Source organism: Macaca nemestrina, chromosome 1, assembly GCF_043159975.1.
Source record: "Macaca nemestrina isolate mMacNem1 chromosome 1, mMacNem.hap1, whole genome shotgun sequence".
NCBI classification, from domain to species: Eukaryota; Metazoa; Chordata; class Mammalia; order Primates; family Cercopithecidae; genus Macaca; species Macaca nemestrina.
In genome coordinates, this window is record NC_092125.1 from 182,704,456 (window position 1) to 182,718,775 (window position 14,320).

The 14,320-nt window shown below is 40.8% G+C and overlaps 1 protein-coding gene across 1 annotated transcript; it reads right to left on the reverse strand.

Annotated features, from left to right (window-relative positions):
• Nucleotides 1–353: 353 nt before the first annotated feature.
• Nucleotides 354–6,336, reverse strand: LOC105495030 (cyclin dependent kinase inhibitor 2C). The gene is made up of 3 exons (XM_011764162.2): nt 5,097–6,336; nt 4,499–4,638; nt 354–1,097 (listed from the first exon to the last, which is right to left on the reverse strand). Exons 2-3 carry the CDS (start codon nt 4,625–4,627, stop codon nt 720–722), a joined length of 507 nt encoding a protein of 168 aa, XP_011762464.1. The 5' UTR covers nt 4,628–4,638; nt 5,097–6,336; the 3' UTR covers nt 354–719.
• Between the last annotated feature and the right edge of the window lie 7,984 nt (nt 6,337–14,320).

Consider the following 14,320-nt stretch of genomic DNA (forward strand, 5'->3'; position numbering starts at 1 on the left):
AGATTGCTACTTCTGAACTCTGTCCTGCAACTACTTGACTTAATGTCGAGAAAAAGGGAAGATTGGACATTAAGGGAAATTCACACTAAAATTTCAGGCTTAATCTTAAAAAAAAAAAAGTTGTCCTTGTTTTGTTTTAAAGCAGAAATACTAGGCACCAAGGTGGAATGGACATGGGTAAAGGATGAAAACAATAACTGAATCATCAAGAGAGTATGTCTAGTTTTCCAGTTGGTCTACCTTTTCTAGTGTAAAGACTTAAGACATCAATAACTTTTAGTACAGTTCTCCTTAACAAGTGACAAGTTGTGTACGGGTTCTAGAGGTAGGAAAATCACAGAAAAATGTTGTCCTGTTTTGAAAGTGTTTTAATTAGGCAAAAGAAGCATCAGGACAAACCATTTTAAAAACAAAGTCTTCAAGTTGGATGTTGAGATTGGTAAAAGGGGAAGCAAGGGAAAAGCCAAGTAAAGATAAAATATTCAGAAGAAAGTCAAAGCTATTTGCAATTACATGTTAGAACAGATTTTGCAGGTGAAAAAATGTTGCTTAAATATATTCATAAACCTGTTATAAGATTTTCACTTATGCTGTTTCAGAAAATTTAGCTGCTTAAAATATGACAGAACTGTATTTTAACAAATGACTTAATTAAAAGTCAGGAGAGCTACCCAGTTAATTGATAAAGTAGAGGCAACGTGGGGGAGCCCTCCCCACATTTATTGAAGATTTGTGGCTCCCCCAGCCCCATTTGCCTGCATCAGGCTAACAACCTCGTTCCTCCCATAGAGCCTGGCCAAATCACAGGCGGTGTCCCCCTTATGGTTCCGATGCCCCACATTGCTGGCCGTGTGCTTCACCAGGAACTCCACCACCCGGAGGTGGCCTTCTTTGGCAGCCAAGTGCAAGGGCAGGTTCCCTTCATTATCCTCGATGTTAACATCAGCTTGAAACTCCAGCAAAGTCTGTAAAGTGTCCAGGAAACCTGCTCTGGCCGCATCATGAATGACAGCGAAACCAGTTCGGTCTTTCAAATCGGGATTAGCACCTCTAAGTAGTAGTCTCCTGGCAATCTCGGGATTTCCAAGTTTCATAACCTGGAAAAGAAGTAGAAATGGTAGAATCCTTCAAGTGCTCATGCTACAGAAATATAAAATATCTGCCTGTCCATCCATTTATTTAACTATTTATTTTTGATGGAGTACTTGCGGAAGACCCATAGCATGGGGCTTGAAGGGGTCAAATGCAGAAAAGTGCTAGTAGGTGAAAGTAGAAGTTGAGCTTCTAAAAATTGAGCTTCTATGATGGAACGTCTTAAATGGGTCCAAAAGTAGGATAAATTGATCAATAAGATAGAATTTGTGCAACATGTATAGCATTTGCTAACAACTCAGTTCTCTATGTTCCATGAAGAGTTGTGTAATTTCATGAATTTATTAAAATAAAAGAAATGGAATTTGGGATTTAAATAAGAGTCTCTTTCTGTTTGATTGTTCATGCTCATAAAAGGTGCCTGTGGTATTAATTCTAGAAAATCATATGTGGTTAAACTTTATTTTCTAAATAGCTACTGCAAACAAAAAAGGATGTTGAGTTTCTTTAAACCAACTCCATCAGCGAGTGTAAAAATGATGTCTTAAAAATTCAGGCCTGATATTTTCTTAAATGATCAATTTTTACAAGTTCCCTCCAAACAGATATAGTTCCAAATTTCCAAGCATTTCTTTAAAAATGTTACTAAATAACTTGCAAATAAATTGCAAGTTATTTAGTATTGGCTACTAGGTGTATTCAATGCCTAGAATCCTTCATTTTAAGTTACAAAACATTACTGATTATTAAGGTGTTAAATAAGCCACAGTGTTCTAAATTGTTTATGGTATCAATTTATATAAAACTAAGTTCCTGATATGCCTTGTATCACAGTAGGAAATTGTTGTATGACAACTGTTCTTGAAAATAATGAAATAGTCACCCTATTACATTATATGCTGTTTCTCAAAGTTCTGACAAGCCTCCTGATTTTCAAGTGAGCAAAAGAAGAAAAAATAAGATATTTAATGGGTGTTTTGGGACACGGACAGCCTTGTGCCTTGTCTTGTGGTTTGAGCTAATGTAATAATCAACTGGTGATCCTGTATTAGTTCCTTTTTCAGTTACTATCAAGCATTTAAAGAATAGCTATTTGTAAACTGCCAACATTTTAAAAGTCAGAATGTGGTATTACCACTTGCTATCAACATACAAATAATTCACATAACGAAGATTATTTACTATTGTTTGAATATGTTTCACTCTATCAGTGGTCTGTTATAAAATATCTTGTAGAACATCATGCAAACATAAAATACATATAATTTAGTTGTGAAAAAATATTACTTTCATTAACATGCCACATATTTTCAGCATTTACACTGGTTTATTTATATTTAGGTATATTATAATAATCTAAATTATAATAAATATCTTATATAATAGACACTCAATGTTTATGAAATTAAATGCTAATGGAAAATACAAAGTCGATCTATCTTTTTTAAATGTTTAAAAAATCTAATCACATATTAAATAATAAAATATATTTAGAATGAGTAATATTTTGTAAATGCAAACTATATAGATGGACAAGATATTAAGCTCCCCTGTTGATAAAACTCTGTTGACTTTTAGCTCTTCCTTTGGAGCAGTGGTAAACAGTGATACATAATTTATATTTCAAGAACTTCAATGAAACATACTTTTGGTTATTAAAAATTGATACCACCACAACTGTCTCTAAAGATTTAGTCATATTTAAGGACCTGCAATGAGAAAAATAAGAGACAGATATCTTGGATCTTTGTAAAGCAAACATACGATTAAGGCCTTTGATATTAACCTGATAGAAAAATATACACTAGGAAGGTGGAAAAGGCTTTTGAAATTGAGTTAAATAAACATAATTGTAGAATAAAATTCACCTTTTTTCACAGAAAATAATAGTAATATTGGAAATGGTTTTGAAGAAAGTTATTTCTTGACTTATGACACAACTTCAGAGTCAGGATTATACATAATGAAAATAAGCCTTGAAACTCCAGTTTCTGTGTGTTTCGTTATATGTACAAGGACTAAGCCACAATAAGTGGGTGTTAGTATCTTGATAAGTATGTTTAATATAAACAAGATTGCAAAGTTGTATTAAAAATGTTTGTCAAAACTTTTTAAAAGAATATTATTAATTTCCCAGTCTTTCTGTTCGTCAAAAATCCTGTAAAATCTTATTATGAACATGGGTTAAGTAGCTCATTCTTTGTGAAGTTTATATAATCTTTTGAGTTTTCAAAAGGAAGCTTTTCAATATATTAAATTTGTTACTTTGCTATCATCACTAAACCTGTTCAAAACTACTAGGTAGAAAAAGAAAAAAAATCATTACTTAATGTAGCAGAAATAACAAGATAAATAATTTAGTATCTGTGCATAAACTTCCTTAATACTGAAATTTTTGCAAGGCCAGTGTATTCTGATTGAAAACGTACAGACTACATGGACTTTGTTTGTTACTAGTATATCTCCTGGCACTTAATTTTTTAATTCTTGTAACCGAAACAAAGCCCTCTAAAAACCCTCTCCCCAATGGGTTTTCAAAAACAGCTTCAAGTGTTGCATTTCCAAATAAGAATAGCTCATAAGAATATCATCAGAACTCTGATAAATTAACTATTTTAAACTATTTTGTCATTTTTCTGTTTCTAAGCCTTTCACCTAAGTTACATGATAACATTCAGAAGAAGAAAAAAATTATCAGGTACAATACTTGGCAGCTGGACATGTGTCAATTGTTGCCTGTAAATCTAATTACTGAAAATTAGAGCACACCACGGCATAATCGTAGAGACAAAGACACTGCAGCTGAGCTCTGATTAGAAAATTCAACTTTTTATTCCTCCCGACTCCTGAATGAGTGGATGGTATTACATTAACTGTGAAATGTACATCCTGTCCCGGTGCCCAGGCCACCCATTCCAAACGAGGAAAAGTCGTTTGTCAAAACTTGGAGCATTTGAAGGAAAAACACCCTCACCAGTAGTCAAGAAAATTAACGTTAAAGTCTATTACTGGGGGCAAAGTACGTGAAACCACTAATAGCAGTGTATTTCAAATAATAATCATAATAATGTGTTTACAGAGCTGTCTTTAAAAACAAAACAAAACAAACAAACCTCGGCCCTACAATGACTACTCTAAAATCCCCACCGTCACAAAAAGATTCCAAAAACTAAGACCAAATCTGGACCCCACTTGATATCAAGGATGTTATTGGATTTGAGGAGTTTGTTCAAAGTACGTCATTTTGAGAAGTTGCATCCACTTAAAGATATAAAATATGGCAACCAACTAGGTTTAAAAACAGTGAAATTTTATGTCCCTGAAAGCTTAAAAGCTGTAAATCTAGAAAACCGGGTCACGTAGGCAACATTATTGACTTGTTTTCCCCACCTCTCTGAATACCAACCTGCAGCGCAGTCCTTCCAAATCCATTTTGTGCATTGACGTTTACATTATTTTGCAACAAACTAGTAAGTTGCTCTAGGTCCCCCCTGGCAGCTGCGGACGCCAACTCGTTCCCCCAAGGCTCGGCCATTCTTTAGGGTCCTGACGATCAGGAAAAGATGAATTAGTCGTTTTTCTTTTTTCCCTTTCCTTTGCTCCTAACCAGGCTGCATGATGGCATCGGAGACTGACAGAAGGACTGGGATGGTTAATCTGGAGTAGAGCTTGGTAGTAAATACTAGTAAGATCTGCCTGCCAAAAGCCCGCCCCTCGATTCACACGTGATTATTCAGCAAAACTGAGCCATTGGAGAGGGGCTCCTCGCCTCGCTTTTTTAGCTTAACCCCTATGAAGAATTCTGACGACTCCACAGAGACACACACAGACACACATACATTCCTGGGTAATGACTCCGGACGTCAGATGTAGGCAGAGCTGTCACGTACCTACGCTACAGATCTCTGTGAGGAGTGTGTGTGGACACTCAAGGGACTATAGATCGGGGCAGAAAATACCGCGGAAGGAAAGACATTCGGGGGGAAGAAAAGGCATTCACCCACCCTTGTTCACGGTGGTGACTTGAGCCGTGTGAGGCAGAACTGTAGGGGCAGGTCCTCCAGGGGGCTCGGTTTCCATCCGTCTCGCCGAAGGGACAGTCCTGGGTCCTCCGCTGCTGGGAGAGCGCCGCGGTGGCTGGATGCTGACGTGCTCCGGGGGGTTAAAAGATGATCGCCAAAGGCGAACGGGAGTAGCAGTTCCGTGGCCCTCAAGTTACAGGTCGTAACGACTGCCCAGTACTCTGGGCTTCTCCAGAAGAGCGTTTAGTCGCGTCTGGGCCAAGTCGTGGGCTAATGCCGCTCAGGAAAGCTCCGGAGCCCGCCCGCCAGGCAGCCGCAGCCCCGCCGAGCCTCAGAGGCCGTGGGAGCCGGGCTCGGCGCGCGTCTCCGGAGGCTGCCGGGCGTGCGGCGGGCCCCCGAGAAGCCCGTCATGCCGGCCCCGCCAGGTCCCGGGACTCCCGGCAGCCTGAGGAAGGAGGAGAGCGATGCGGGAAGCGTCTACGGGGCCCGGACTGCTGGGGCAGCTCGCGGCAGCATTGCGGCTGTACTGGGCAGCCCCCCGGGAACTTCCCGCCTACGACCGAGCTCGTTCAGGCTTTCTGTTGTAGGTACTCATTGAGCTGCTGCCGCCGCTGTCCTTTCCTTCCTTTCCCGGTTTTGCGGGAGCCTCCGGAGATGCGGAGAGTCCTGGGAAACGCAGGCCAAGTTCTGAGTAGGGGGAGTCGCCACAGTTCCAGGGCGCAGCCAGACCCGCCGCCGTCTCGGCGAGCGCTCAGCAGCTTCGGCGCCCGGTGCCACTTCGCCACCTCTCGCGGTCCCCGGCCGCCTGTGCCCCTTTGCTGCGGACAGGGCAGCCGCCAGCCAGCTGTGCCCTGGAGCCGAGCCTGGCAGCACTGCTTCCTCCCTGGCCACACCGCTCCCAGTGACAGTTTCTTTTGTAGCTGATTCCCCCCTAGATCGCCGGTCCCTGCTCCTTTCACCCCTACGAGCACTTGCGTGTCGCCCCCTTTTTTACTTTTTTCCTTCACTCCCTCCCTTGCTGCTTTTTTCGCTGAAACAATTGCTGCTTCTGTTGCCTCTCAGAGAGGGTGCCGGTTTCTTCTCCCTTTTTTCCGACCTCATCAGCTTTTTTTGAAAAGAAAAAAATTGAGCGCTTTTTGAGTTGAAAAACCCGCCCCCATTTTAACGGCAGAGTTTTAAGGAGGCTCGGCGGAGTTGCAGCGCCGCGGAAGCGGGAAGGCCGGGCACCGCCCACGCCCCGCCCTCCGCCCTGCTGGCGCTCGCGCTCTCAGTCTAGCAGGCTCCGCCCTCCCGGCCCCGCGCACTCATTCCCGCCTCTAGCTCTCCACCTCCTCCCGTCAAGTCTCTTGCGCTGGCTCCCTCGCGCCGGCTCTCTCCCGCCGGCTAGGCGGCCTGTCCCCAGCTGGAGCGGGGTTCGGCCCCGCGAAGCCCGGCCTGCCCTTCTCCGGCAGGCGGGCTTGAGTCTGTGACGCGAACCCCCAGCTGCCCCAATTCCTACGGGCGCGAGTACAGGGGTTTGTTATTTAAGACGCTGTGGAGGGCGGCGGGGTCTTCGAGGCTCCGCAGCGCAGGCTGCGGGAAGGCGGAGAGCGAGCTGGCATAAAGGGAGTCGTTCTCCAGCGCTAGCGGGGCAGGTCGGCCAGCCTCTGTGCTCCCCCGCCAGGCTCGCAAAGTTCGGGCGGCCAGGCTTGCGGCTGCTACTGCCTCCTCTAGGGCGCGCGCGCTCTGTAAACTCGGCCTCCTTCGCTGAGCCCTGGGCCTCGGCCTCGCACCTGCCAGATCCACGCCCGACGGCCGCGGTGGGCAGGGGTGGCCGCGAGGGTGGAGGGAAAAATCCGGACTGCCACTAAGCACAGTGCTCACAAAAAGCAAGTCTTGTATAGATTGAATTTTATGAAAACTTAAGACATGGCATAGATAAGAATGAACTCTGAAGCCTTAATCAAGGACTAGAAACTGCTAAATAGTCCTGTTATTAGAGAAAAAGGAGAAAAGCAATTAAATTTAAAGCAAAATTTAAAATAAGTCGTGTGAAGTGTTTTCTAACAAAGCTATTTCTTTGTTGCCGAAGTTCTCTCACTACTTAGAAATGGCTTGGTGTTTTGGGGGTGTGGGGTTGGGGAGGGTGTCTATATGTAAAGGAATGGTCTCTCTCCTAATCCTTTATTTAATCATCCGACACCAATTTCCAGTACTTTTAACTTCCTCTTTTAAAGTGAGATTAATTAACTATTGCTTTCTATATTTTTATACTCTTAAAAATATCCAACACGGTTGCATGATGCACCCAGTGGTCAAAATGAAACCAAGCAAAAAATGACAAGTCTAATTAGAACCGGACTTTGGCAAGCGGATCCTCGAGCAGTATCTGTACCCTTCTTGAAGTACACTGAGAGTGTTAGCAACAAAACACACCAGAAACATCTGGATAATCATCCAGCAGCAGATTGACTGGTAGGTAGAGGGAAAGTTGAAACTGGGAAGAATCTGGCAGTGTTTTCTTTAACGTAATTGTTGAGAAAAAAACTAGAACTCTTTTCTTAGGTAACTAAACGAGTTGTGAATCAAATGAGAACTACAAAAAAAGAAACTAACTCTCTTTTTCTTACATATATGTAGACGTTTCAAATAGAAACATTTAAGATTCCATTTATACCAGTAAGAAATAAATAATAATTTACTTTTGATTGTTCTGGGAACTGTGTAATCTTTTCATACAGCCAGGGGGTGTGAGGACATATTAGCACTGTTGGCTGATAAGAGAGAACTGGTATTAGTCCAATTTATGAAGGTTGCCTTCTAGCATTTATTATGGTTTCTTGCTTAGAGATAAATTGTAAAGAGGAAGAATCTTAAATTGTATGATTACATAAAGTACGGGTAAACGTGCTATAATTTTCATGAAATAAAGCACTTATTGCTGAACAACTAAGTAAAACTTATGATAATTTAAGATGTACACAGAGTTGTATTAAGATTTTTGGAGGCCCTAAGCACTGAAAAGATTTTGATGTTCTACCACCTCTTCCTCATATAGAAATAAAAAGAAAAATAACAGAACCCCAAAATAAGAGTAAAAAAGTCCAACAAAATTCTGATTTTTTTCCCATGATGGCTACTTCATTGGTTTTGTTGAGATATTAAATTATTTGGCAAAGTTTTTTTTTTTTTTTTTTTTTTAACAGTCTGGTTTTGCTGGTGCCCTAAAGCATATGCTTCATCTGCCTGTTGGGTAAACCAGAATTGGCAGTGCAGAGCTTAGGGTCTTAGTTCAGAAGGCATACATAAGTATTACACAGTAACCCCAATGAAAATCTAGTATTTATTGAGGGCTAGTTCACTAAAGCAGATTCAAGGGTATCCCTACCCTCAAGAAGGTTATATTCTAACATGGCTTACAAGAAAAATTCATAGTTAAGTTTCTACTATATTGAGAGTGGTGCTTTCTCTTTTAACATCGTAATGATAAGTACATCAAATACTGAAATACAGCCTTTATAGTTAGATATTAAATATTAACAGTCATGGAAACCTTGTGCTCCAGCAGTTCATAATCATTTAAGGAGACATAGAAATGGCTGGGCGTGGTGGCTCACGCCTATAATCCCAGCACTTTGGGAGGCCGAGGTGGGTGGATCACCTGAGGTCAGGAGTTTGAGACCAGCCTGGCCAACATGGTTAAACCCCAACTCCAATAAAAATACAAAAGTTTAGCTAGGTATGGTGGCTGGTGCCTGTAATCCCAGCTGCTCAGGAGGCTGAGGCAGGAGAATTGCTTGAACCTGGCAGGCAGTGGCAGCAGTGAGCAGAGATTGTGCCACTGCACTCCAGCCTGGGCGATGGATCAAGACTCCGTCTCAAAACAAAAAACAAAAAACATAGAAATGTGATTTAGTCAAATTATTCCGTGCTTTTCCCTCATTGACTCAAGTAGGTACAGTATCTGATTGATTAACTTTTGGAAATGTGTATGTGGTATTTACCATTTCTTTAACTGGTCTCAAAGTCTTCCTTTTTGTTGTATTTATAGATCATCTGAGGTGGAAAACAGACTGGGCACCCCCAGGCAGCCTTTTTTGTCACTTTATAATTGTGGCTTCAGCATTTTATTTCTGAGATTCAGTGTTTTTTTTTTTTTTCATATAGGTACTTATTTATGAAAATTTTTTATTATTTTTATTTTATTTTATTTTTAAGACAGGTTCTCACTCTGTTGCTCAGGCTAGAGTGCAGTGGCTTGGTCATGGTCATGGTTCACTGAAACCTTGACTTCCCAGGCCCAAGTGACCCTCCTACCTCAGCCTCCAGAGTAGCTGGGGCCACAGGCATGCTCCACCATGCCTAGATAATTTTTCTAATTTTGTGGAGATGGGGTCTTCCTATATTGGCCAGGCTTGAAAGTTCTTTCAAGAACAGGGAAAGACGGAGTCTTGCCCTGTCACCAGGCTGGAGTGCAATGGTGTGATCTCGGTTCACTGCAGTCTCCACCTCCGGGTTCAAGCCATTCTCCTGCCTCAGCCTCCTGAGTAGCTGGGATTACATGTGCCTGCCACCACACCCAGCTAATTTTTGTATTTTTAGTAGAGACGGGGTTTCACCATGTTGGCCAGGATGGTCTCCATCTCCTGACCTCATGATCTGCCCAACTTGGCTTCCCAAAGTGCTGGGATTACAGGTGTGAGCCACCGCGCCTGGCCTAAAAGTTCTTCTTTAAAGTAAGAAGAAAAAAAGCCCAGTAAGCAACCCCAAAGCTGAAAAATAATAGCAATAATTAATATTTGTATAGTGTTTCATGGTTATAAAATATGTGTGTGTGTGTGTATATATATATATATATATATATTTTTTTTTTTTTGAGACAGAGTCTTGCTCTGTCACCCAGGCAGAGTGCAGTGGCACGATCTCAGCTCACTGCAACCTCTGCCTCCTGGGTTCAAGCAATTATCCTGCCTCAGCCTCCTGAGTAGCTGGGATTACAGGTGTGCACCACCACACCCAGCTAAATTTTGTATCTTTAGTAGAGACAGGGTTTCACCATGTTGGTCAGGCTGGTCTTGAACTCCTGACCTCGTGATCCACCCACCTCAGCCTCCCAAAGTGCTGGGATTACAGGTGTGAGCCACCGCACCCAGCCAATGCATATATTAATCTTTACAACAATTCTGTGAAGCGACTATGATAATAATCCCCATATTTCAGGTGAGGGAATTGAGGCTGACAGAAATTGTGATTTAAAGTCAGTAAATAGTAGACATAGGATTTGAACTCAGTTCTTGGGGCTCCAAACCTTATACTTTTCCATTAGTTTAAGAGAGTCCAGGGTCAGCCACTAGTATCCTAAACAACATTAAATCACTAGATGAAATACATATGTGTACTAGCATTAGTCTTCTCATGAATTACATTATAAGCAAGAAGTATTATTTAAGAAATTGGTTATCTTAACCGAAGAATCAAGGTTACCACTACCAGTAATAAGTCAAGTTGATAACACATAGCCCTGATATGATGTAACAAGGACATATCACCTCTGCGGTGTTTTACCCCAAATGCATAAACTCAGTGTAATTCTGAGAATATATTAGGCAATCCCAGATTGAGGGAGATTTTATAAAGTTCCTAACTCTTCAAAAGTGTCCACTGAGAAACTGTCACAGATTGGAAGAGGCTACTGAGACATGACAACTAAATGTAATGTATTATTGGACCATGGAACAAGAAAAGGACATTAGTGTAAAAATCCAAATAGAGCCTCTAGAATTTAACTAGTAGTATTTAGCAGTGTTAATTTCCTAGTTTTGATAGATGTACCATGTTAAATAAGATGGTAACATTAGAGAAAAATGGGCTAAAAGCATATAGGAACATGCTGTACTATCTTTGGAACTATTCTAAAATAATTTCAAATAAAAATTTAGTAAAATATAAATAGTATTTATTATTTATATTGGAAATAAGGATGATATAAAAGTTTCTCTTAAAAGAACATGGAGATTCTAGAAAAACATCTGTATTTAACTTAGGCTGAGCTCCAGGAACTCCTACTGTGGGCCAACTATGAGAATAGATAAATTAAAATTACTTGTCTTTGCTCGTGCATGGACCAAATTTCTTTACATTTCTTTCTTTTGGTTTATGACACTTAACTGAAATTGTTTCTCTTAAGGATGGAATTCTGGAGAAGTAAAAAATGATTTTTTTCTCCTAATTCAGTATTTATTTTTCTTCCCTTCTCTTATCTGTAGTAGATAATTACTCTGGATGCTAGGTATCCAATCGGGAAGAGTTAGGCCATAGGGAAGAAACAGTGTCTTTGGGAACGGTATAAACTAAGCAGCATGGAAGGGAAATTGTACAGAGGCAACATGGTAACTGGAAAGAGCACTAATTTGACCTAGTCTTGAATCCTAGGTTTGTCACTTTGTAGCATGACTTTGAGCAAATTCTTAACTTGCCAGAGCAGCTTTATATTCTGTAAAGTAGTAGTTGTAAACATTAAATGAGATAAAGTTTGTAATGTATCTGTACATATAGACTTCCAATAAAAATTAATAAATTCAAAAGCATTTACTATCTGTTATGTTCACAAGACTTTGCTATGTTTGCACTATGGTGAATATAAAAACATGGCATAAAGCAGTTTATAATCTCAAACTTTCAACCTTTAGGGGAGATTAAACATACATATATGAAAACCATTAGAGAAAAAAATTACAGAATTTACTGGAGCACTAAGTTGTGTTGTAAAGATAGTAAAAGCAGTGATTAGAAAGGAGAAAGATCCTTATTGGTTTAAATTTTAGGAAAGGGGTGGTCCTGAGAAAAGCATTTAGGAATTGGTATACAGAGTAATAACTAATATGTTTGGAGAGTTTTAAGGTTTATAAGGAATTTTCACCAGCATTTTATCACTCAACATTCAAAATCACAAGTTTTTTATTTTAGAGATAAAGAAATAGAACCAGAGAGCCTTTGTTAAAGAGCCGAGTTAGTACTCAAACCACAATTATTGACTATTAAATGTATGTTAGTTTGATACCAATATTTTATATTTTCCATGCATTTTCATAATTGCTTTCTCGTTTATCAGAGGAAATAGTCCTGTGAGAAGCTGAACTCAGAGAGATTAACTGACTCATCCAAGTTCCCTCAGCTAATTATTTGGAAAAGCAGTACTAATATATGCCTGAATGTCTAGTGTGTTCATCCCATTGTTCTATATACCACATTGTTTTAATTTCCAGATGGAGGGAAACGAAAGAAAAAGGGAGCAACATGGGATTTGAATGGGTTCCGAGGTACATACGCATCATCACAGAGAAAAACCCTCAACTTTTTAGGACTGCATTAATCCTTGGCCATATAACTAGAAACAATTCACCTGCCTTATACTGAGGGTGGCCTATATGAATGGAGCAACTGAATTGCCACATTTATATTATTGGTGCTGTGTTTTGCCTCATGATTCACATTTGTGCTGACTTTTGGAATTACTTTTTAAAAAAATATTTATTTATTTATTTACTTTGAAACAGAGTTTCACTCTGTCACCGGACTGGGGTGCAGTGGTGTGCTCTTGGTTCACACTGCAACCTCTGCCTCCCGGGTTCAGGTGATTCTCCTGCCTCAGCCTCCCAAGTAGCTGGGACTACAGGCGCACGTCACCATGCCTGACTAATTTTTGTATTATTTTTATCAGAGATGGGATTTCACTATGTTGGCCAGGCTGGTCTCAACTCCTGACCTCAAGTGATCTGCCTGCCTTGGCCTCCCAAAGTGTTGAGATTACAGGCATAAGCCACTGCCCTGGCCATGGAATTATTTTCTTAGGGATGAAAATTAAGCAAGACATTTTGATTCATGTGACTATGGAGGGTTCTATTATCTAGCTAATTCTGGTCCAAACACAGATCAATACTTAAGAGTTGTAGGCCAGCCTATTTTCATTTAAGAAAACACACAGAACAAACTCAGATCATAATACAGTGCACTTTTTTATATTCAGTGAAACTGAACAATTAAGTCATATTTCTGATTTCACATGAATATATTCCCAGTTTATGGAGCCTAGGCCTTGCTGGGTGTGGTGGTATGGCTCACACCTGTAATCCCCACTCTCAGGAGGCTGAGGTGGGAGGATGGCTTGAGCACAGGAGTTGGAAGCCAGCCTGGGCAACATAGTGAGGCCCTGTCTCTAAAAAAGTAAATAAATAATACAAGTTTAAAAGATTCTTAAGGGAAGCCTAGGCCTTCATGCTATATGATGATTTCACTAGTTTTTATTTTAGCTCTATAGGATAAAATCACCAATCTTATTTCACATTTTCAAGCGTTTACATACTTTCCAAAGTAAGTAAATGCCCCATGACAATCCAAAAGCTGATATTTTCCCAAGTCAAGGACGAACAACTTCCACTGTCACACTCACTCTAACCTGGATGACAATTACAAACTGTCACACTTCATTGAACATAGTCTTTGGCTGTTTTAGTTACAGAGCCTGTCAATTTCTGACCGTGGGTTGAAACTTTAAATAATTGGTGAATATTCCAAATTAGTTTCTCATAAAAATAAGTAGGCTGGGCGATGTGGCTCACGCCTGTAATCCCAGCACTTTGGGAGGTCGAGGAGGATCACGAGGACAGGAGTTCGAGACCTGCCTGGCCAACATACTGAAAAATACATAATTGCTCTAAAATACGTCTCTACTAAAAAAAAAAAAAAAAAAAAAAAAAAAAAAGCCGGGCGTGGTGGCGGGCGCCTGTAATCCCAGCTACTCCGGAGGCTGAGGCAGGAGAATCGCTTGAACCCAGAAGGCGGAGGTTGCAGTGAGCCGAGATCGCGCCACTGCACTCCAGCCCGGGTGACAGTGCGAGACTCCGCCTCTAACTAACTAACTAACTAACTAACTATGTTCAAAGCTGGATTCAAGTTTTACCCCATTTGTAAGATGTCTCAGCTTAAAAAAAAAAAATATAACTGCAGCAATAGAAAGGTTTTCCCTTTTTTCCCCCTTTGGAGCAACCCTATTAACTGAGGGTTGTTATTTCTCATAACTACCTTATCAATTAAAAAAAATGCTCCTCCTCTTCTCTGGGACGAGATTTTTATCTTTCTCAGCTTCCTCGTCTCTCCCATGTCTACCATGGCAGTCTGGTTACTTCTGGGTTATGGAGTCTGGGGATGCAGACGTCAGGGAGCTTGGG

What these genes read in the sequence shown, in the direction of transcription:
- LOC105495030 (XM_011764162.2), bottom strand. Translation starts at nt 4,627, where the DNA reads ATGGCCGAGCCTTGGGGGAACGAGTTGGCGTCCGCAGCTGCCAGGGGG. An exon ending in TTGGAAGGACTGCGCTGCAG is followed by an intron (nt 1,098 to 4,498) that starts GTTGGTATTCAG and finishes CTTCTTTTCCAG; the next exon opens with GTTATGAAACTTGGAAATCC.